Below are 25,160 nucleotides of genomic sequence, written 5' to 3'. Positions count from 1 at the left end.
AAGCGGACCTGAACTCTTGCACAGCAGAGAAGGAAAAAACAGAGAAATCCACCTTGTTTATTTTTATAGAGAACAGCCTGTCTAATTCTACCTTATATGGAATGAATGAGCCAGTGTAATTTGAGCTGTCAGCTGTCTAGCAGATTCTGAGTTTATGTGTAAACACGAGGTTAACTCTTTCTGTGCTCCCTGCAGCACCTCTGTAGGAGACCTATATGATGTAATAAGGAAGCATTTTTAATTAAAGGTATTATGCTGTTGCTTATCTTTTAGAGCAGAGAGGAAGTTCTGAGTTCAGGTCTACTTTAAAAAGGTACTTTCTAAAGAAAGTATCCATGATGGATATATTCAATTTACTCCGTTAATCTAGTTGCTTCAGGTATCTACGGATTAAGACCTGGGGAATAGTAGTGCTCTAATTGTGACGCCAAGTTCTATATACACAAGTTTTTTTTTAGTAAAGTACAAAGATCATGCGGTAAAATGACCTATAGTATATACAATTAAAGCTATGTACTACAGACATAATATATATATCACACAGTGCATATCTGATGGTGCAGGACAGACATGGACAACATCAGAACGTCCAAAGATGGCATTGTCATTCCACTGAGAAGCATTGACATGACTCTCTACAATACTGGGAAGTGCCAGCAGCACAATGGTTGTAGCTTGCTTGAAGGAACAGTCCCAGTGGAAGCTGTACACTGGAGAAGAAAGAGGAGCAGGGGGTGCAGTTCTTACACCTCCAGGCCCTGATCTCATGATGCGGGAGATAGATCTCTTTCAGGGACATCTAAACATAGGCTACAACCTTTGCAAAGCAGCCATAGTTGCATAGTTAAAGGATAACTCTAAGATGTGTTCTAAAATTACATTTTAACGCATATTTCTTTCTTTATTACAATTAGAGTCAAAAGATTGGTAAAATCAATCTTTTTCGCCAATAAAGACTGTAAAAATGTACTTTCAAAAGGGCTTTTGGACTTTTTGCCCTATTAACAATGTAAAGCAATTTCCTCTAGGGATAGCCCAGTATAATCTTTGGAGCTGTTAATCAAGCAATCTGTTCAATGGATCAATTTTTGCAACTAATTAAAAAAGCCAACAGAAAACATAAAGCCACTTGAGTAACTTTAGCCAATTCTGTGCTACAATAGGAAGAAAAGTATAAATATATATATATATATATATATATATATATATAGGTACAAGAGGTTGATCCTTGATTATCCAGGGCTTCTTTGAGATAATAATTAAGAAAGAAACTTGGAATTAAAGCCAAACTAAATTAGATGGTCCATTTGTGGTAAGCAAATAGACATTTATATCTCCATTAAAGGTAAAACTTTTGTTCAACTGCAAGGGTTTCTTCTATATACACACTACAACTCTTTTTTTTTTTTTGCTGGTCTATTAATTTTTTTTCTACTATGATAAAAGAGGCTGTCCTATTTAAACTAAGAGGATTTATTAACCTCCCGGGCGTTCAATTTCCCCAGGATTTCTTTGCAAAACGTGATAAAATTAATTTTTATAACTTTTTTTTCCTGTAACTTGCCAAAATGTGTCAAGCAAGGGTCTAGTATACAGTGCAGGAGAGTTTTGATGTGTATGCACATTTATACTGTTCACAGCATGTTTTGAATGGACGGATAATCTGTCAGTACCGCTAGGGAGGTTAATGGATTAGATCTAAAAAATTGAAAACAAAAATCAGATACAGCATTTTGAATTTCCTGCTGGTCTTTGGTGGGTTTTCTTTGGTAGATCCCCTTTTCTAATGGTTCCAGCACAAAGGGTACATTTTTTCCCTTTTTTAAAAACGGTCCAGGAAAATTTTGGGAGGCATAAAGGTAAATTGGTAACATCGCCCACAGCTCCCTGAAAAATACACTCCAGCAAACAAGGTTCATTAAGACGTTTCCTTTAGCCCACAGGTGTCTAACTCCAGGCCTGGAGGACCAGATCCATGCCAGTGTTTAGGATGGACCGAGAAAGAGAGGAATGTGTTCTGATGGACCTCACCTTTCCGGATCAGACCCATCAATTAGTGCTGTGTCAAAAATGTGTGAGGACTTCAGCCCTCTAAGGACCAGTTTGATATCCCTGCTTTAGCCAAATCAGGCTTTGGAAGCAAAAACTAATTAACACAGTCATGTGTATCAACCAGTCTGGTCCATGAGAAGTAACAGTTATCTTTCACCCTGAAAATGTTTTCATGCCACCGGCCCAACAGCCTTCACTTGTATATCGTCCTATAAACTTTACAGCCCCATATACAATTCGCTCCAAAAATACTGTTCTTTCAAGTCTTGAAAGACTTGACCAAAAAAAAAAAAATAGCTTTAAAAGCTTTAGCCATACTAAGCCACGATTTGCAATGTGGAGCTGGATTTTCGACGGAACATTTATATTTTTATATACATGAATAAGCAATCTCTTAAATTACTTTGCCATTGCATTTGTAGGCATAACTACTAGTAATTTCACATTTTCACCAAAATTGCACCTGCCCACCTGATGTAGTTCCTCTCTGAACCTTTTAAGATGCATGCTGAATATTCATGTTAGATTATATTGCTAACACTTTACAGCATATTTACCAGTGGTTACATTAATGCCTCAAAATAAGAGTTGGATGCTGAGAGATATCTAACACAAGTTAGATAGTTTTTGTCCAGAAGACACCTCATCTCTCACTCTCAATCCCCTTTCACAGCAGAGTCAGTACAAAACACTTAGCAAGAGAAGACCAACTTGCTCGATAGCTTGAGGGACATGCTTGATGATTTACACAGAAGACAGCTTGCTACTCCATGCTCAGTCATCCTGTTTGTTCTGAAAGAGAGAAGATATCGACCATCCTGCATGGGTAGGTTTAAGGGAGTCTTTGTTGTCCACGGATGGAATCAAAAAATGTCTGGAATTAGTAGAGCAAGGGCTCCCAAAAGAAGCATTTTCGCTTCCTATGGATGTAGGAGAACCCGGGGAATCTATAGCCCAGGTGTTAGGATGTCCCTGAGGTCTATAGCCTGCAGTTTCCGCTAAGGTTTCCTCTGAAATAGCTTCAGTGTCCGTGGTCACAGAATTGATAGGTAGCTGCATTTGTGGCTTATAACCACCAACATCTAGTAAGTCATTTTCCGTTTCTTCTTCTGAGTTGGCCTGTGGTTGGTACATAGATTGAATGTCAATGTATATCACCTGGGAAGGAGTGGCTGACTCATCTAGCACAGGATTAGATGTATCATCTTGAGCTGTAGGTTGGTAATAGGAAATAACTATGTGATTATCCTCTGGAGCTTCAGAACCATCTTCAGGAAGATGATCACCTTCCGATGGAGAATTGAGTTCCGTATCCAGTACTTTAGGAACAGCATAAAAGGATTCTACAACTTCAACGTTGTTGGGGGTGCATGGATTCATCTCCAGTGTTTTAATGGTTTTCGTGCCCTAAAAAATAAAATTTAACAATGTAAATGATTGCTTTGGTATTTTCTGAAGCTCGATCAAGAATAAATTCATCATCAAGCAAATTGTGGAGTATTAGTTCTAATTATTGCCATTTACTGGTAGTAATTTCATTTATATAATGCACTCCAAATAAAATAGATAAAGTTACAAAATCAGATTCCTAATTTGAAACCCAAACCGTCAACCCAAAAGTAATATCGACACATGGGTGAAATGCCGCTGGCTCATTCACCCACGATAACTCTTGAAAACTGTAGAATTAACATTTTCCTGTAAAAGCGCCCGACCACCTTGCAGTTTTACCATTCCTACTTTATTTGCCACCATTTATACTAAGAAATATCTAAAAGGAATAAAACCCTTAAGTGAGTGCCACAGCAGACGTGAAAGTCCTGGGGTTCAACATGGCGATCTCACCAGTTGAATTCACAAGACTTGATGAATTATCATCTTTGGATGAATTGCCCTTAAAGCGGTAAAAAACCCTGACATAATATTCAATAAAAACATGTTTTCCTACTTTTTATATGCCATACGGTTATCATATTTGCTTTTGTGCATTATTCATTTCGAAATTATACGTTATCAAAGTACACTTTTTTTCTCAGAGAACTGACTTTGCATTTTAAGTTATAACTGCTTTATCCATGTTCTTTCGGATTGTCTGACTTTGTTCAGCAGAGCCTGCAGTGTCAGAGAAGTGTTTATTTACATTCCTCACGTAATACAATTAAATACAAGATAATATTATCTCCACTTTGGATGCGTCTAGCTTTGTTGGCAGGGAACTGTAGTCCTGTGTGTAACCCTTTGAATGCTGTTCTAGTAAATTAAAAAATGCTGGTTATATATAATATGATGTAAATCTTAGAGCAAAGAAAAAATGCTGGGTTTCAATCCGCTTTAAAAGGAGTCACCAGGCAATAATATATATTCCCTATTTACTTGGGGATTCCTCCAGCCCCTTGCAGCAGTTTTCCCCACCCCGATAGCTCCGTTCGCAGCCGCCAGCCTAAGGGTCCCCACATGGTGCAGAGGACGACCTTGAGGTTGTCCTTACTGTGCCTGCTGAAGCGCCGCTGTCAATCAAGCACACGTTGTCCAAGGCGTACTGCACCTGCGCAGTATGCCGCGGACAACGTGGACTTGATTGACAGCGGCGCTTCAGCAGGCACAGTAAAGGAGGTCGGCCTCTGCACCATGTGGGGACCCCGGGTCCCGGCGGCTGCGAACGGAGCTGTCAAGGTGGCACAAACAGCTGCAAGGGCTGGAGGAAGCCCCAGGTAAGTAAATGCGAGATATATATTATTGCCTGATGACTTCTTTAAAGGGTATGGAAATGGTCTATTTATGCTCCACTTCCTCAACAAGACAAATACAGAGGCTGCCATCTCAATTGTCTAATAGCCAGTGGCCTAACTTCTTAGCTGAAGATCTGCCTCTAATACTGTAAATCACTGGCTCAGAATGAGCATGCAGATCAGATGCTTTGACTCAGGTCTGACTCCACTGGCTGCATGCTCGTTGCATGTGTGTGACGGAAACATCTGAAGCCAAAAAGCTCAACATGACAGCCAGGCAACCGCCATTGTTTATAAGGGAATAACGATAGCAGCCTCCATGTTCCTCTTCCTTCAGATTCCCCCTGATGACGCTCATAGGACCATCTAAATTGGAGTGTCTTCTTTATGCTCCACCTCCCAAATGACTGTTTCTTTCTTGGGTTCTCTAAAGGTAGCCACTAACGATCCAATTTCTACTGAAAAATAGTTTGAGCGATCAGAAAATTCTGATTGGAAGAAAAATCGTTCACTACACCATCAACGAACCAATATTTGCTTCCTATCTATCACAACCAACAAGAAAATCTAAATTCTGATTTGATGAAAATCCAATCGGATGACTATTTTTTATAATAGTTTGTATTCGATTTTGCCTATCAACGGAGATTATTTACAACCAATCAGATCAGAATTGGTGATCGCTCTAACGATTGTTTACTAGAAATTTGACAGTTAGTGGCCAATCTCCAGCCATTTATCGCAGGCCCTGTAGACGAGAAGCAGCGAAAGCTATTTAGACATAAGGGATAACCGCCAGAGACGCAGCTAGCAGAGCATCTCTTTTGCTGGGAATACACAGCTAGATTCTGAGCTGATTAGATGGTTAGACAGATCATTTCTTCTGACATGTCCGATCACCGTTCGATCATTTTGTTGCTCAATTTGTCATTGAAGTGAATTGAAAAAGAGATCAGAAAAACGAGCGGAAGATAAGAGGATCAAGTGGACAAAACGATCGGGCGCAGAATCGAGCCGTGTATTCCCAGCATTTGACCTGATCTTTTCTAAATGGGGCAACGTCATATACAATGTCAGGTTCAGTATTCAGCAGATTTAGGATTAGCATTTCATAACCCTCCCCCCACCAAGTCCTCGCCAAACGTCTAATATCTCGATAATATTAATGAATAGATTTATTCAATCCAATGTTTTCAAATGTCTAGATTACCCATTCTATCAGCTGGATTTATGTAACCTTCATAAATTAGAACATTAGTAACATGGGTCTAAATGGGAACAAACTGAACAGGAGATAGTCTCCAAGCTCTAGCTATCATTTCTTAAACAGCTACCATTATAAAATGAAATTGTTTCAATAGATTTTTGTTGAGAGGAAAGTTGAAAATGTAATAATGCAGACCAAGGGCCTCTATGTAAAATAATCCAAATAATGAGGTGAATGATGATGCCTCTTTTACGCAACATCAAAGTCACACACTTCCCGTAAACATATACAGCAAAGTCCCTGTTATCCGGTACTCAGGCAACCGGAAGCCTCAAATAACCGGAATAACGGAGGGGATAATGGGGACCTTTTTTTTTTTTTTTTTTTTTTGGGGGGGGGGGGTGGCGGGAGGATGGGTTTAGCCGGTCACAGAATACTCACAGGGCCTCCAGTGACGTCAAGTAGCTACTAGCGGCTTCCGTGCAATGCTCCCAGCGTGTCACATGACCTGATGCAGGTCAGGTGACACGCTGGCTTCTGTGCACGAGGGAAGCCAGAAAGCCACTAGGCGTTACAGGAAGTCTCTGGAGGCTCGGTGAGTATTCTGTCCCGCACCTGAGGGGCGATATGTGCTTTTTTGGCTGGTTGCTTAAGCAATCGGCAAGCACATGTAGCGGCATCAGGCGATCCCAGTCGGTGCCAGATACCAGGGACTATGCTGTACATCTATTTTGTGCTACATTCAGTCGAGCAGTTTGCAGCCACAGCGGGGCAACGGCTGAACAGCTTGCAATGGTAAAGGACTTACCTCACTGACGCTCTTTTGAAACTGAAGCGCTTTGCTGTTTTCTGGGTTCGGGATATCTGGATAGAAGGTTTCTTTGATCCTGCATAGAAAGATAGTTAATTGGCTTTACTTAGGAAGGATACACTGCACAGTTCCAAAACCATCTTTAGTGTAACAGCCTACATAAGCTACAGTATCTGTTATAACACGATCGTTAACGTAGCTGCACCTCACACAAGCACAGTTCATGGTGAGTTTGCTCAAGCATCCATGGCCAGAATAATGCATGGACCTCAGCTCAGCTCAGACTGAAGTATTGCGAAAAGTCACCGAGACATGGACCATCTGCTCAGGTGAACCTATTTTCACATTAGGACTTCTAACTACTAACAATCCAGCAGGAGCCCAGAAAGGTCTGAGGAGGCTTGCAGATAACTACGGTACAAGAGTATCTTAGAAGGCCCAAAACCAGAGGCATTCCTTTATGTGGACATCTGCTTTTAAGAAGAATCCCAGAGAGACTAGTCAAATCAACAGCTCCTGAACATTAATATTTAATTGTGAGTCTTTCCATTCCAATGATGGAATAGTAAAGTGTGGAAGGAAAAGTGGGTGGAATTAGGATGACTTCAGGAACAACTTTTGATAAAACTCCATTAGGGCTCTGAAAGTTGTTTGCAAATTCAATCCGGTATCTCTTGCTGTCTTCTGATGACCCAGTGCCTTAAATCCCTCACTAGATCACTTTTAATTTAAATTCTTACAGTTTTATACCTAAAAAAATATATCTGTCTGGCACTTTAACCACTTCACCACTAGAAATAATTTCTTTGGGTGGTATGCTTTGCCAAGAATTACGGTATTTATGCTGTGCTCATTAGTAGCAGTAGATAAAACTCATGCCCGAGGATTTAGATTAAAGCGGAACTGTAGATTCCTATTAAACACATTGTTTCACTTACCTGGGGCTTCCCCAAGCTCCCAGCAGCCGTTCTGTCCCGCGCCGCTCCTCAACGACCCTCCGTTCGCCCGCCGCCAACTACTTTGTTTCGCCGCCGGGTCACTGCGCGGCTCTGGCCACGCGTATCCTTTCTTCGCGTTCCCCGCTATTGCAGAGGGGAACGCGAAGAAAGGATACACTTGGCCAGAGCTGCGCTGGCATCGACTTACAAGTCGAGATACGGGACCGAGCGGCGGCGGGGGAACGGAGACTCAGTGAGGAGCGGCGCGGGACAGGACAACTGCTGGGAGCTTGGGGAAGTCCCAGGTAAGTGAAACACTGTTTATTTTAAATCTACAGTTCCGCTTTAAGTTTGAGAGGACATAAATACACTGTCTTTTTAAATACAGCAAGTGGCTAAAGTGAACTGAGCTCTTGTATTTTTTTTTCTTTAACTGAACCTCCACATAAGGGAGATTTGTAATAGTGTGCCATTGGGAAGAGCGTGGAAGTTGTGGTGAGCGTTATTACTTACCTACGGGGTGCTGCTCCTCTGGCCCTAGGTCCATATGGGATCCACCTTCTTCTCCATGGATAGCCCGCCCTGTACCGCATTTTTGTTTTCCCACATTGAAGTCATGCACTCATGCCTGTCCCAATACATGCCAGGAGATGTACTCCATGTATGCAAGAAGATCTCTGTACTCACATCCATTGAGTACTTCTCCTTGCATGCATTGCTGCGGGTGCACACACACTACTTCATCGGGAAAATGAAAATACAGCACCAGTACGGAAGATGGTGGCTTCCATAAGGACCTGCAGCACCCCGTAGGTAAGTGATAATTCTCACTCCAAACACCCACCCTCAGGCACACTCTCAGGTACTCCTTTGCCTTGAGTATATGAAAACTGTATGCTTTTCGGTTCTTCGAATCCTACTAAACAGTGGATAATAAGCAGATGAGAGAATGGGGGATGGAGGGGGGGAAGTGACATATGTTGTGAGCTCAGCACAGGGTGAGCTGAATCTCTGGCGGCGTACAATATTATTCCCCCTCCAAGGTTTTCGCAACTTGGAGGGAGATGTAGTTTGAGCCAGGGCTGTGGAGTCGGTACAAAAACCATCCGACTCCAATTCTGAATCCTCATTTTGTGAAACCACTGACTCCAGGTTACCCAAAATGGCTCCGACTCCTCAACTCCGACTCCTTAGTCTAATACTTACCAGAGCTGTGGATTTGAAACAAAAATCAACTGACTCCGACTCTCGAGTCTATGAAACAGACTCCCACTCTGACTCCAGGTAGCCAAAATTGCCCCGACTCCAAAGCCCTGGTTTGAGCCATGAATTACCCTTATGCTCCCTGCTCAGTATAACATTACTGTTACAGCGGTGCCTAGCTTCGCTGCTCGACACTAAGCGCCGAAACCACCTGCTCAAGGAAAGTGAAATGCTGAATTTTGAGTGAATTTTCAACTGAGTTAAGGGTTTCAATTGAATCAAATGTCTAATCTGGTAAAACACAAATCTTCTATGGTCAAGCTTTACCTCTGTACTGAGCAGGTTCAAGCCACTTCCTACTTACCATTCTCTTTTTTGGTAGCATATGGTACTTGTCACTATACCAAGCACAACCGCCACTACGATGGGGATCAGGATGGCGAGGATCAAGCCGACAGCTTCAAACGGAGAAAAAAAATAAATTAACTTCATGTCTTTCTAGGATACAGGTCCAAAGATCTTTCTCAAAAACTACACTTGTTACATAAAACGTCACAAAAATGACATTCTTATAGTAAATTATTGCATAGTAATTTGTTTCAGCAATGTTTTCTTAGGCCTCGTTCACATTGCGTTCCGATCGCGTTTGCGTTCACAGAGGACTTTTTTTTAAGCAATTTTTTTCCCTTTCTGTTCTTTGGACGTTTTTGGTAAGCGTTTTTGTATGTGTTTTTGCAGAGCAATTCCGTTTTTTCACTTCCTGACATCAGTCAGGAAGTGAACTCTTTGATCCGGAAAAGAATAAATACAATTTATTTTCTTAAAAACGCAATCGCTGCACAACGATTTTGTGAGTGCTTTTCCTATACCTTCTATTGTAGCAAAATTTCCCAGAAAATGGCCCATGCAGCGCTAATATGAGCGGAAAGCGGATGGATCCCCCTAATCTGAACTAGCGCATAGGATAGCATGGTGTAAACGCTTTCAGGGCGATTTTGAAAAATCGCTGTCGCTTAAAAAAAAAATCCAAAAACGCCTTAAGTGTGAATGACACTGATAATTTATTATCATTACAATTAGTTTTGCCCAAATATAGTCAGACTGCAATTGAAATACATGAACTTCTGACCTAACAAATCGAGGGCACATACTCCATTTATGTCTTTGGAAGTATCAAAAGAACAGAAAAGTTTATCAAACAAGAAAAAAAAAAAAAGGTCAAGTACCCCTTTACTGGAGGTCTGATTATTTTAGTATTTCTAAATGTAAATTCTAAATGTAAAGTGGTGCATTGTTTACTGCTGTACACTTAGAAACAGGGCTGCTCAAATCTGGAACCGGAAGACATCCGGATAGTTGCTATCCGGCTATCTCCCAGTAAACCTGTGCGGGGTGGGGGAGGTCAATCTTACCTGTGACATCTTCTTCGTCCATCCCTCGGCACCTCCCCTGATGCGCCCCACGTGATTACAAACACTTCCTCCTTCAACCCGGAAGGAGGAAGTGTTTGTAATCACGTGGCCACTGCTTGGACCGCATCGTGGGAGGCGCCGAGGGACGGACGAAGAAGACGTCAGACAGGTAATATTGACCCCCGCCCACCCCGCACAGGTTTACTGGGAGACATCTGGATAGAACTATCCAGATGTCTCACGGTTCCGGATTTGAGCAGCCCTGCTTAGAAATACTAAAATAATCATACTGCCATTATAGGTAGCCAGAGAGGAAACCCTGTTATGGGTAGCAAGAAAGGCCCCCCAAGCATAGGTAGCCAGAGAGTGTCCCCCAACCTCATGCAGAATGAGAAGCAGAGGGGTGAACAACTTACCTCTCCTGTATCTGGCAGACACAAGTTACCTGTCTTCATCCTCTTCTCCTAGGTGCTCCATCTCTCTTCATCTGTCATGTGACAGACGGCGCTCGCACCATAGAGATGGAGCACCTAGGAGGAGAAGATGAAGACAGACTGCATGTGTCCAGATCCTGAGGAGGCGAGATGTACACCCCTCTGCGACGCTCTCTGCATATGGCCCCGCCCACTGATCTCTCCGAGTGTGGCTCGGGGTTACCGCTTCTAACACTTTAAATTAACCCAGAGCTACACAGGGGATTACCATCGGGGACGTTAAATATTTCACCATTAATATAAGTGTCTTCACAGGATCCTTTCCCTCCATTATACAATCGGTGGCACAGAGAAGTCTGACTGATCTAACTAGTAGTCCTGTAGAAAGTTCAAGAGGTTTGGTTGGCCCACACCTGCACATCTAACCATTTTCTCCTGTCACTAGTAAGCTTGCAATTAAAAATACTGTAATAATAAAAAAAAAAGTGCAAGTAGTACATACCATTGTCTTTGGTCACGACGCTGAATGCATTAACTGGGCCTTGTCCTCCTCCAGTATAGGCCTGTACTCCTAGCTGGTAGCTTGTTCCACTCTGAAGATCTTCGATCTTTAAAGCCCTCACAGATGGGTCAGTGATATTCTTAACTTTTTTATCTGGGTGATGAGCTTGGATAAGAAAAAAATAAAATAAAGATTGGAAAATGCAATGTTGAGTTAAAAAGTTAAATTGTTGCAGTGCTAAAAGTGAAGCTACTAGTTGATGTGTCCTAGACCAGCACATGAGGTTTCAGAAAGTGACGTTTCAGGCTGCTACATCTAAACGTTACAGCAATTACGAGATTATCTTTGATGACTGTACACGATTTCGTTGCAAGGCTTCAAAACTTTAACCATTTAAAGGGATACTTAAGATTTTTACTCCCCTGGGGCATCCCTCAGCCCCCTGAAGCTGTATGGTGCCCTCGCAGCCTCACTCTGATCCTCCTGTCTCCACTGGCGGCTACTTCCGGGTTCGGCGATAGCCGTCGACAGGCTGGGAACGCGAGTGATTCTCCGCGTTCCCAGCCGCTATATCATCCTCTATGCTGCTATAGCGTATATACGCTATAGCAGCATAGAGGGTGATATAGCGGCTGGGAACGCGGAGAATCACTCGCGTTCCCAGCCTGTCGGCGGCTGTCGCCGAACCCGGAAGTAGCCGCCGGCGGGGACAGGAGGATCGGAGCGGGGCTGCGAGGGCCCCATACAGCTTCAGGGGGCTGAGGGATGCCCCAGGGGAGTAAAAATCTTTTTTTTTTTACTTAAGTATCCCTTTAAGGACCACGGGCTTAAAGGGACTCCGAGCACCTCTTATGGGCATGTCTTAAAGACAGACGACATCCAACAAAGTCGTGCTATGACCCCACTGGAGGAGCCTCTTGCAATGGCCATGCGTGTCACTTCCTCTTCCTGCTTCATTCAGTGATGCACTTCTCTAACAGAGAAGACAGGGGTGACCCGGAAATTATAACATAGCCAAGATGGCAGCCACCATTTTTAAATTGAAATCGAATGAAAATGATTTGGCGTAGAATGGCGATTCAGGCATCAAATGATATAGGAGGACACAAGCTATAGAAAGGTATGCTTCTTTAAGTACTTTGCAGTACTGAGTCTTAAAGGCATGCCCATGAGAGGTGCTCGGAGTCCCTTTAAACCTCCCTAGTGACCAGGCCATTTTTTACAAAATAGGCCACTGCAGCTTTAAGGCTTCGCTGCAGGGCCGTACAACTCAGCACACAAGTGATTCCCCCCCTTTTCTGCCCACCAACAGAGCTCTCTGTTGGTGGGCTGTGATGGCTCCCAGGATGTTTGTTTATTGTTTTGTAAATATTCTTATTTTTTAATAAATTTCTCTTTTTTTTTTCTTTACAACCCTCCCACAACCCCGCCAGCCAATCAGTGTGATCGGCTGTCATAGGCTTTAGTCCTCAATTTGGCTTTAAAGCAAACCTGAACTGAAAATAATTTATAAGACGCAATTATATCCATCAACCTGCCCCTCAATAAGACATTTCAAGAAACCAAAAGTTGTATTCTGTGTTTACTAAAAACTGTTATTGTCTCAGCAAAGGAGTCTTTTAGTATTCCAGAACCACATTTGTGAACTACTGACCTATTTATCCATCCCTCATATTCAAAAGTTGATTTCTGTCAAGCAAGAGTTATACGGATTAAAGTGAACCTGAGGTGTGAGTGATATGGAGGCTGCCATACTTGTTTCCTTTTAGGCAATACCAGTTGCCTGGCATCCCTGCTGATCATCTGCCTCTAATGCTTTTAGCCATAAAACCTGAACAAGCATGCAGCAGATCAGCCATTTCAGACATCATTGTTAAGGTGGCCACACACCATACAATTTTTTAAATATCTGTTCAATTTAAGAATTGCAATAAATTTTTCTGACTGATTGTAACATTTCAAAAATATGACCAATGTACCACACACATATGTTACATTTTTTCCCCAATTATGATAAAAATGATTGGAAACTAACAACATTGCTAGGGTGTGTATATTAATAAATTGACAATCCAACACACACCATACAATCTTTAGAAAGATTGAAGAAAAATATCTGGCAGTCCGGATCGATTAAAATCGAAGAAAACGGGAAATCCGCTTTCGATTTTTTTCGGGAGATACGATAGTTTTTATCGAATTACTGTAAAATCGGATCATTTTATTGCATCGTGTGTGGCCACCTTTAGTTCTGACAAGATTGGCTGCATGCTTGTTTCTAGGTGATACAACGGTGGCGCAGTGGTTAGAACTCTCGCCTTGCTGGGTCCCCGGTTCGAATCCCAGCCAGGTCAACATCTGCAAGGAGTTTGTAGGCTCTCCCCGTGTCTGTGTGGGTTTCCTCCGGGTACTCTGGTATCCTCCCACATCCCAAAAACATACAGATAAGTTAATTGGCTTCCCCCTAAATTGGCCATAGACTGCAACGCATACACTACATGATACATACATAGAACATAGGACTATGGTGGGGATTAGATTGTGGGCCCCTCTGAGGGACAGTTAGTGACAAGACAATATACTCTGTACGGCGCTGCGGAAGATATAGGCGCTATATAAATACTAAATAATAATAATTCAGACACTACTGTAGCCAAATAGATCAGCAGAGCTGGCAGGCAACTAGTATTGTTTAAAAGGAAATAAATATGGCAGCGTTCATGTCACTCTTACCTCGTGTTCACTTTAAGTTATAGTTATCAATGAGAGTTTCCTCCCACATACATACGGTACTTTTCTTTTTACAATCTAGAGCTGTGGCCAATAAAATATCACGAGTCCTCCTTTAACCAGTTCTATATCTGAGCCTGTATGCAGTCCGCAGTTGCAGTGCAGCCGTGTGTGCAGGTCTTACCTAGCTCCAGGAATCTGGTTACCGATGAATCGTTGTGATACTTCACTACGTAGACCAGATAGCCCTGCAGGAAGCCTCGCAGTTCCTCCTCTGGAATCGCTTCCCACTTCAAGACTATAGAGTGGGACGTGGTTTCCTGTATGGTAAAATTTGGTGCTGCTTTGGGAGCTATTAATAGAAAAAAAAAATAAGAATGTCACCACAAAAAATTAAAAATACAAAAAAATTTAGAAAAATAAAAAACCACAATCAATCGAAGCTGAAAATCAAATCGCTAAGGATATCAAATCTAACCCAAAAAAGATTTACAAGTACATCAACTCTAAAAAAAGAAAGGTTGACTGTATAGGACTCCTAAAGGATGAGGGTGGGAACCCAATGGTGGATGACCAAGGTAAGGCAGAGTTATTAAATGCTTTCTTTGCTTCTGTCTTCACAAAGGAAACAGCACTGTTGCAAATTACAGAGGCAGAAGAGTCTCAATCTTCTAAATGTAATATTAAATACTTAACGCAGGGAGAGGTGAAGGCAAGACTAAATAAATTAAATATAGACAAGGCACCAGGCCCGGATGGCATGCATCCTTGGGTCCTAAGGGAATTAAGTTTAGTTATAGATAAACCCCTTTATCTTATCTTTTGTGACTCTCTTTCAACTGGCAGAGTCCCAGTGGACTGGCGTACAGCCCACGTTTTCCCATTATTTAAGAAGGGCAAAAAATCTGATCCAGGAAATTATAGACCTGTAAGTTTAACATCAGTTGTATGCAAACTATTTGAGGGGTTACTAAGACATACTATACATGACTTCATAGTAAAAAATAATCTTATTTCTCAGCATCAACATGGGTTTACTAAAGATAGGTCCTGTTTGACGAACATGCTCAGCTTTTATGAGGTAGTGAAGTCTAATATGGATATTGGGAATGCTGTAGATGTGATATACTTGGACTTTGCAAAGGCCTTCGACACTGTTCCCCACAAAAGTCTGGTGCAAAAGTTGAGGATGCAAGGACTGGGTGTAACATATGCTGAAAAGGCAGCTGCGGTGAACAGCGCTATCACTGCAGCTGCCTCCAGCGCTCTGACCAGCAACGTTTCCGGGCTTCAGGCGTCTAGCACGCCGAGGACGGAACTGTCAGTTGCACATAGGGTTGCCCTGTCGCGTGCGTGCAGGACCTTTATTTGGGGTGGAGGCGCGTCAGCTGACCGGCTGGTCGGCTGACGGCAGAGGAGTCGCTCGCCGCTCCCCATTGGTTGATCGCTGGGGGCGTACCTGGAGGGTCTCCCTCTGCTTCATAAGCCTTGCCATGTCACTCGCAACTTGTCTGCTGTTGCGAATACTTCGTGTTCCGGTGTGCTTTGATCCGGGAGGAAACCGGGGATTTCACACAAGATAGGAATTGTTTGCTAACTTTAAGTATTACCTTACTGTTTATTATTTGTATATGACTCCGGCTCGTTCTGACCACTCTCTTGCTCAGTGACTCTGTACCTTTGCACATCTGATCTTGTTGCCTACTCTGCCTGTTTATATCTGTCTGTCTGTTGCCAAACCCGATCTGTCTGACCACTCTACTCTCACCAGAGGGCCCTTGTCTCTGGTGAGAGGCTCTACACTGATAGTACTCACCAGCTCCTCTGGTGAGGTACAGATCTTATCAGTAATACTGTTGCACCAAACACTATCTGTATTTGTTGTCACATCAGCTTCTGATATACCGTACCAGCATTATAGGTGATTCTGCAGATCACCTTATAATCAGGTATATATCTGCATTATAGGTGATACTGCAGATCACCTAATAATCAGAATTCTGTTCTTTACTGACACAAATCGTTACACTGGGGAAGAGTCTGTGTGCATGGATAGGGAACTGGCTAATGGACAGAAAAAGAGTTGTGGTCAATGGATCGTACTCAAAATGGGAGACTGTTAGCAGTGGGGTCCCACAGGGGTCTGTTCTGGGTCCAGTGCTCTTCAATTTATTTATTAATTACCTAGTAGATGCAGTAGTGAGCAATGTTGCTATTTTTGCAGATGATACAACATTGTGCAGAATCATCAACGCTCAGGAAGATAGTGTCATATTGCAACAGGATCTGGATAGGATGGCTATATGGGCACATACATGGCAGATGAAATTCAATGTTGACAAATGTAAAGTCATGCATTTTGGTCGTACCAATGGTCTAGCACCATACAAAATAAATGGGATACAGTTGGGGACATCAAACTTGGAGAAGGACTTAGGAATACTCATCGACAACAAGTTAAATAATTGTACTCAATGCCAAGCCTTGCATTAAAAGGGAAATAAAAACTCGAGATGCTAGCATAATATTGCCCCTGTTTAACTCTCTAGTAAGGCCACATCTGGAATATGGAATTCAGTTCTGGGCACCACATTACAAAAAAGGATATTGCAGTTTTAGAGCTAGAGAAAAGACGCCTTAGAGGGGATCTAATTAACATGTATAAATACATCAGAGGGCAATATAATACCTTGGCGGATGAGCTTTTTGTCCCTAGGCCTTCTCAGAGGACTAGAGGACATGATCTGCGCATGCAGCAAAAACGTTTTAGCCATTTATTTAGGAAAGGGTTCTTTACAGCAAGAGTGATTAAGATGTGGAATGCATTGCCACAGAAAGATGTTATGGCAAACTCTATACCAGCATTTAAAGGGGGCTTAGATGCTTTCCTTGCGTTGAAAGACATCCATGGCTACAATTACTAGGTAATGCCTAATGATGTTGATCCGGGGATTTTATCTGATTGCCATCTGGAGTCGGGAAGGAATTTTTCCCTTTTGGGGCCAATTGGACCATGCCTTGTAAGGGTTTTTTCGCCTTCCTCTGGATCAACAGGAATATGTGAGGGAGCAGGCTGGTGTTGTACTTTATACTGGTTGAACTTGATTGACGTATGTCTTTTTTCAACCAAAGTAACTATGTAACAAAACACTATAATAAGGTTTTTATGTTTTATATTCTAGAATTTTCAACAAAGGTGCTAAATAGTTGCTGGAAGCTATTTTCACTTGATAAACAATCAAAAAGCTAATTTCTACTTACGTGGGGTTTCCTCCAGCCCCTGGCAGCTTATGTGTCCCTCGCCACAGCAGCGTCCTAGACAGTGGCTCAGGCTCCCCTCCGTTGCAGCAGCTGACCTGGCAAAGTTGGCAGCCTCTTCGCCTGCCTGAGCCCGTGCCTGGGAGTGTTCTGTACCTGGGCAGAACGTTCCCGGGCTACATGAGCGCGGACAGTGCGGCCGTGCGCTTGCGCAGACGCAGAGGCTGCAGACCTCGCCAGGTCAGCTGCTGCAACAGAGATATGTGGCTGAGAGATCCATGAGCATTGTTCGCCTAACCTCTCTTACTCCATTGTGTGCCTTGTGGCATCCTTCTCTGCATTCTGGAGCAAAATAATTCAGCTCATGAGTATACTGTGTAGTATCAAAAAAAGTGTTTTCAATTTGCTTTCAATGTGTTTTTGACTACTTACTGTTTATACAATACTGTAACATGTAACCAAAAAAAAGCAGAGTCCTGGTTAACCGGAGCTATCAAGTAACTTATTTTTGACCCACTTCCACTATGTTGCATGTTGTGACCCAAATCCTAAAGGATCCCAAAACAACCGTTTTGGGATCCTTTAGGATTTCCATAAGTGCGATCTGATTGTAGTGCGATTTCTTTCCCTATTGTATATGGCCACCATCAGGCAGGTGCAGTACACTGCATTGATAACTTACACAGCTCCTTCATGTAGGCAGTCAGACGCTTTGTCAGCTGATACTGGTTCTCGCTGCAGCCGTACACAGACACGTTGTACCGAACACCACCTTGGTTGTGTTCTGAGGAAGAAATCACAGCAACAATAAGTTACAGGATGCTCAGCCTCCTAACATGACATATACAAAGGTATTACTACTACCATTCAAAAAGGAGCAACAGTCTGACAGAACATACTAGAAAAACATCTGCAAAGTCCAATGCCTTGTTAACTATACAAACTTCCTTTGGCTCAAAGGAATGTAATCTGCATTGAAAATTACAATTTCCCCTGGATACATCCAGCAAGTATTGCAAGCAGCCATTTTGTATTATAGTGTAATATCCAGTTCAATCTGTAAGCACCCCACAGTTTTTTTTCCCTCCAGTCAGTTGGTCTTTGTAGCTTGCACTCTGAAGTATCACCTCCTGCATTAGGGGATAAAAGAACAACCTCACCAGCCTGGAGGGATCAGTGTTGTGGCCCAGCACCACACAACTCAATGACTAATAAGACTGGAGGAAAATATGAAAATAAAATTAAACCTCTCAAGACTTTTTTTTTTTATACTTTTAAACAAGAAATGATTCTTAGCACATCAGGTGTGTACACACATACAATTTTGATTTTACCACTTTCATGTAGTAAAGGAGTTTACCTGCACAATATGTTCATAGTATCAAACATCTGTTGGTCCTCAAACTACATGGAAGTGGTAAAATTGTTCCAATCATTAGCCAATCAAAATTGGATGTGTGTACCCACCCCAAGAATAATATGTTGTAGCCTAGAGGAGGCTTAAAAAAATAAAAATCCCTTTAGGAAGGGGCAGAGGTGGTAACTGTCCTAGTGACAATAAGACCAAGGGGTCCAACCACAAACACGTCCGTGCTGAGTAGACACAGCCTCACATGCAGTTCTACCAGCGTGCGTGCGCAGGATGTTCCAGAGGCCGCCGTGAGCGAAGACGCAGCAGAAAGCTCCTGACTTGTGCAGGCGCACCAGTGGCCAGGTGAAATGCACAGGCACGGGGGAGAGACTATGGCAGAGTTTTATTCTGGGGTCACGGACACCAACCCACAGGACGGTCGGGACCCAGTCTGGACGCTTTCTACAGCGATTGGAGGCAATATGGGGCAAAACGAGGATGCAGACCGCATTGCAGAAGGATTATGCATCATGAAAGGTATTTACTTTTTCCCCCCTTGGTCACCTCATGAGTCCTTTAAGATGGACCTTAACTTTGGGAAGGAGAAAAAAAAAATATCAATTTCCGTAATTTATTAGTGCAACGTCAATGACCTCTGCCCAATTTTACTCCCTAACACTAAGCAATTAAAGAGACACTGAAGCGAAAAAAAAAATGATGATATTATGATTTGTATGTGTAGTACAGCTAAGAAATAAAACATTAAGATCAGATACATCAGTCTAATTGTTTCCAGTACAAGAAGAGTTGAGAAACTACAGTTGTTATCTCTATGCAAACAAGCCATTAAGCTCTCCGACTAAGTTAGTCGTGGAGAGGGCTGTTATCTGACTTTTATTATCTCAACTGTTCCAGGACTATTTACTTTTCCTCTGCTAGAGGAGAGGTCATTACTTCACAGACTGCTCTGAAAGAATCATTTTGAATGCTGAGTGTTGTGTAATTTGCACATATTATAGAATAATGCAATGTTAGAAAACACACTATATACCTGAAAATAAAAGTATGAGAATATTTTCTTTGCTGCTAATCTTCTAGTAATTATTCATAGTACACAACCAATTCATTATATCATATATATTTTTTTCGCTTCAGTGTCTCTTTAATAAAATCAACTGGCCATCTGAAGCAGAGAAGGATTTGTTTTCCTTTTTAGAGATAATTGGTCCAGGCCTTGTAAGGTGTTTTTTGCCTTCTTCTGGATCAACTATGATATGTGCGGATGCAGGCTAGTGTTGTTCCATATTTTCTGGTTGAACTTGATTAGACTTATGTCTTTTTTAACCCAAATAACTAGATAACTGGCCATGGGTCCTGCTTGCACCCCAATGATGGCTCTTCCACCAGTGAAGGGTGCTGACAATAGTCACATGAGGGGCAGAACACAGGGGCTAAATTGCCAAAATAATCACTGACTCCTCGTGTAGTGGTGGCACTAATGCAGTCTTATTGTTGTATGGTCCATGGAAACAACTAAGTTTCTACTTACTCAATGAGATGACAGCGTTTGTTGCACGTGGTGAAAACCTCTTCCAGTGCAGGTCAGTTCCTTGGAGGTGAGAAGATGGAATCCATTTCACAACGTAACCACAAGTGAAATTTTCACCTGGATACCAGGATATATTTACACCGGTGTCGTCTCCAACTACTCGGTCCACATCAACTTCTACAGAGAGAAAAGACAGAATTTCTAAACTGAACTTTCCAGGGTATGCAATATATGTATACATAAGAACCAGTTGCACAAAGTGTCTCCAAGTACCTTTGTTGCATTCCAGCACTCCTATACTTCCCCCTTCACAGTCAGAAGGAGGAAGTAGCTGGAGAGCTGAAATGCAAAGCGGAGGGCAGAGCACAGAGGTGGTGACAAGGGAGAGTTATCCCCCCCCTCCAACCCCCCCCCCCCCCCCCCCCAGTGCACATCAGTATAAATTTGAGTTCTGTTCTAAAGCAATCAGCACAGCGGTACAAAATGGAATGCTCATCCCTTCGTGGTTCCCTTACTTACCCCAGTATCGACCCATCTCCCCTTCCCATAGCAACAGTAGGTGTCTCTTGGCTGCAGAGCTACATGTCTGTGTAACACTCGTACCCAGAACCGTCACCTGTAAAAATCAGGACTCAATCTGTAGGGCAAATGTTCCTTATGCCTTATGTGTACGCATCTCAATGACAAAGTTTTGAATAGGTATAACTTTTTATTGGCTAACTAAAAAGATCAAGGGCTCTTTTCCACTATGAAATGCGATCGCGATAGCAAGTCCATTTAAAGTAATAAATAAAAATCAGTGGATAAATGGAAATGCCCACATTCAGCGCTCTCTTAAAGTGAACCTAAAGTCAAAGAAAAAAAAACGAGATTTACTCACCTGGGGCTTCCCTCAGCCCCCTGCAGTCGATCGGTGCCCTCGCAGTTCCGCTCCGATGGTGCAGGACCCGCCGGCGAACACTTCCGGTTTGATCGTCACCGGCCGACAGGCATGGGAACGCGAGTGATTCTTCGCGTTCCCAACCTGTATATCGCCCCCTATGATGCTATTGCGGCATACTTCACCATATACAGGATCTTCTCAAAAAATTAGCATATTGTGATAAAGTTCATTATTTTCTGTAATGTACTGATAAACTTTAGACTTTCATATTTTAGATTCATTACACACAACTGAAGTTGTTCAAGCCTTTTATTGTTTTAATATTGATGATTTTGGCATACAGCTCATGAAAACCCCAAATTTCTACCTCAAAAAATTAGCATATTTCATCCGACCAATAAAAGAAAAAAGTGTTATTGAAACAAAAAAAGTCAACCTTCAAATAAATTATGTTCAGTTATGCACTCAATACTTGGTTGGGAATCCTTTTGCAGAAATGACTGCCTCAATGCGGCGTGGAATGGAAGCAATCAGCCTGTGGCACTGCTCAGGTGTTATGGAGGCCCAGGATGCTTCGATAGCGGCCTTGAGCTCATCCAGAGTGTTGGATCTTGCGTCTCTCAATTTTCTCTTCACAATATCCCACAGATTCTCTATGGGGTTCAGGTCAGGAGAGTTGGCAGGCCAATTGAGCATAGTAATACCATGGTCAGTAAACCATTTACCAGTGGTTTTGGCACTGTGAGCAGGTGCCAGGTCGTGCTGAAAAATGAAATCTTCCATCTCCATAAAGCTTTTCAGCAGATGGAAGCATGAACCCACTTTTAAACCAGAAGCAGTGGCCTGAACTGGGCTACAGAGAAGCAGCACTGGACTGTTGATCAGTGGTCGAAAGTACTTTTTTCGGATTAAAGCAACTTTTACATGTCATTCGGAAATCAAGGTGCCAGAGTCTGGAGGAAGACTGGGGAGAGGGAAATGCCAAAATGCCTGAAGTCCAGTGTCAAGTACCCACAGTCAGTGATGGTCTGAGGTGCCATGTCAGCTGCTGGTGTTGGTCCACTGTGTTTTATCAAGGGCAGGGTCAATGCAGCTAGCTATCAGGAGATTTTGGAGCACTTCATGCTTCCATCTGCTGAAAAGCTTTATGGAGATGAAGATTTCATTTTTTAGCACGACCTGGCACCTGCTCACAGTGCCAAAACCACTGGTAAATGGTTTACTTATCATGGTATTACTGTGCTCAATTGGCCTGCCAACGCTCCTGACCTGAACCTCATAGAGAATCTGTGGGATATTGTGAAGAGAAAATTGAGACGCAAGACCCAACACTCTGGATGAGCTTAAGGCCGCTATCGAAGCATCCTGGGCCTCCATAACACCTGAGCAGTGCCACAGGCTGATTGCCTCCATGCCACGCCACATTGAAGCAGTCATTTCTGCAAAAGGATTCCCGACTAAGTATTGAGTGCATAACTGAACATAATTATTTGAAGGTTGACTTTTTTGTTTTAAAAACACTTTTCTTTTATTGGTCGGATGAAAAATGCTAATTTTTTGAAATAGGACATTTGGGTTTTCATGAGCTGTATGCCAAAATCATCAATATTAAAACAATAAAAGGCTTGAACTACTTCAGTTGTGTGCAGTGGCGTTCCTACCGTCAAGCGGCAGGGGCGGCCCGCACCGGGTGTCTTGATGCTTAGGGGGTGACACCGGGAGTCCTGTGTTGCCGCCCCTGCCGCTGCAGTCAGTGCACATGTTGTGCAAATTTGGGATTTTACACCCCCCCCCGTGGCCGTCCCCGCTGACAACCTATGTGTGTCGTCCCCCCCCCCCCCCCCCCCCGGGCCTTCCCCGGTGACAGGCAGGACTCAGGAGCAGCCCAGCTTCAGACCTCCGACCAGCCGGCGACCAGTATGCGGGCGCTAGGACCCAGCGGACACCGCACTGATATGCGGAAGTGACATCACTTCCGCATATACGGCTTGGTGTTCACTGAGTTCGGTGCGCCCGCATACTGGTCGCCGGCTGATACTGAGGTCTGAAGCTGGGCTGCTCCTGCCTGTCACCGGGGAAGGCCTGTGAGGTGAGGTGAGGTGAGGTGAGGTGAGGTGAGGGGGGGGGGGGGGTAGGTTGTCAGCGGGGACGGCCACGGGGGGTGTAAAATCCCAAATTTGCACAACGAGTGAAGGGCACCTGTCACTATCTAACCTGGGGGGGATCCCTATTACTATCTAACCTAGGGGGTCCCTGTCACTAACTGGGGGTCGCTGTCACTATCTTACCTGGGGCAGTGGGGGGTCCCTGTCACTATCTAACCTGGGGTGTCCCTGTCACTATCTAACCTGGGGTGTCCCTGTCACTATCTAACCTGGGGTGTCCCTGTCACTATCTAACCTGGGGTGTCCCTGTCACTATCTAACCTGGGGGGTCCCTGTCACTATCTAACCTGGGGGGTCCCTGTCACTAACCTGGGGGTCGCTGTCACTATCTAACCTGGGGGGGTCCCTGTCACTATCTAACCTGGGGGGGTCCCTGTCACTATCTAACCTGGGGGGGTCCCAGTCACTAACTAACCTGGGGGTCGCTGTCACTATCTAACCTGCGGGTCGCTGTCACTATCTAACCTGGGGGTCGCTGTCACTATCTAACCTGGGGGGGTCCCTGCCACTATCTAACCGGGGGTCGCAGTCACTAACTAACCTGGGGGTCGCTGTCACTATCTAACCTGGGGGGTCCCTGTCACTATCTAACTGGGGGTCGCTGTCACTAACTAACCTGGGGGTCGCTGTCACTATCTAACCTGGGGGGTCGCTGTCACTATCTAACCTGGGGGGTCGCTGTCACTATCTAACCTGGGGGGTCGCTGTCACTATCTAACCTGGGGGGTCGCTGTCACTATCTAACCTGGGGGGTCCCTGTCACTATCTAACCTGGGGGGTCGCTGTCACTATCTAACCTGGGGGGTCGCTGTCACTATCTAACCTGGGGGTTCGCTGTCACTATCTAACCTGGGGGGTCCCTGTCACTATCTAAACGGGGGTCGCTGTCACTAACCTGGGGGTCGCTGTCACTAACCTGGGGGGTCCCTGTCACTGCCTAACCTGGGGGGTCCCTGTCACTGCCTAACCTGGGGGGTCCCTGTCACTGCCTAACCTGGGGGGTCCCTGTCACTGCCTAACCTGGGGGGTCCCTGTCACTATCTAACCTGGGGGTCGCTGTCACTATCTAACCTGGGGGTCACTGTCACTATCTAACCTGGGGGTCACTGTCACTATCTAACCTGGGGGTCGCTGTCTAACCTGGGGGGGTCGCTGTCTAACCTGGGGGGGTCGCTGTCTAACCTGGGGGGGTCGCTGTCTAACCTGGGGGGGTCGCTGTCTAACCTGGGGGGGTCGCTGTCTAACCTGGGGGGGGTCGCTGTCTAACCTGGGGGGTCGCTGTCGCTATCTAAACTGGGGGTCCCTGTCACTATCTAGAATTCAAATATACCAGCACTCCAGCTTTCTCAAAGAATCACGCTCTTTTATTGATATTGGTAACCACACACGCCTTGAGAAAGGGGGACCCTGCGAGGCCCCGAAACAATTGTCGGTCATTTCTGTGGATATGTTAGCTCAATAAAAGAGCGTGATTCTTTGAGAAAGCTGGAGTGCTGGTATATTTGAATTCTGGACTTATACTTTGGTGGTTTGCCTATACCACAATACCAAGCACCCTACATAAGATGGTGTGCCCAGTCACAACTTTTCCTGTTCCTGTCACTATCTAAACTGGGGGTTCATGTCACTACACAAACTGGGGGGCACCAGTCACTAGCTGAACTGGGGGGCACCTGTCACTAGCTGAACTGGGGGGCACCTGTCACTAGCTGAACTGGGGGGCACCTGTCACTAGCTGAACTGGGGGGTACCTGTCACTACCTAAACTGGGGGGTACCTGTCACTAACTGAACTGGGGGGCTCCAGTCACTAATTGAGCTGGGGGGCTCCTGTAACTACTTAAACTGGGGGGCTCCTGGCACTACCTAAACTGTGGGGCACCTCTCACTACCTAAACTATCTAGGCCAGCCAGCCCAACATAACCACCAGCCAACC

The 25,160-nt window shown here is 44.0% G+C and overlaps 1 protein-coding gene across 1 annotated transcript in view; it reads right to left on the bottom strand.

Moving 5' to 3' along the window:
• Positions 1-1,455: 1,455 nt before the first annotated feature.
• The window catches only part of LIFR (LIF receptor subunit alpha), a 123,120-nt gene continuing 99,415 nt past the window's right edge, over positions 1,456-25,160 (bottom strand). Inside the window, exons 14-20 of the mRNA XM_068271809.1 lie at positions 20,177-20,353; positions 17,959-18,060; positions 14,203-14,370; positions 11,289-11,453; positions 9,305-9,398; positions 6,797-6,875; positions 1,456-3,459 (exon numbers count right to left, since the gene is read on the bottom strand). Of these exons, the coding sequence (XP_068127910.1) occupies positions 2,827-3,459; positions 6,797-6,875; positions 9,305-9,398; positions 11,289-11,453; positions 14,203-14,370; positions 17,959-18,060; positions 20,177-20,353 (1,418 nt within the window). The 3' untranslated portion in view covers positions 1,456-2,826. The remainder of the gene's footprint in view (positions 3,460-6,796; positions 6,876-9,304; positions 9,399-11,288; positions 11,454-14,202; positions 14,371-17,958; positions 18,061-20,176; positions 20,354-25,160) is intronic.

This window comes from Hyperolius riggenbachi, chromosome 1, assembly GCF_040937935.1.
Source record: "Hyperolius riggenbachi isolate aHypRig1 chromosome 1, aHypRig1.pri, whole genome shotgun sequence".
In the NCBI taxonomy this organism is placed as follows: Eukaryota; Metazoa; Chordata; class Amphibia; order Anura; family Hyperoliidae; genus Hyperolius; species Hyperolius riggenbachi.
Note: the sequence above shows the minus strand (reverse complement) of the source record. Positions and strands in the feature narration are given on the sequence as shown.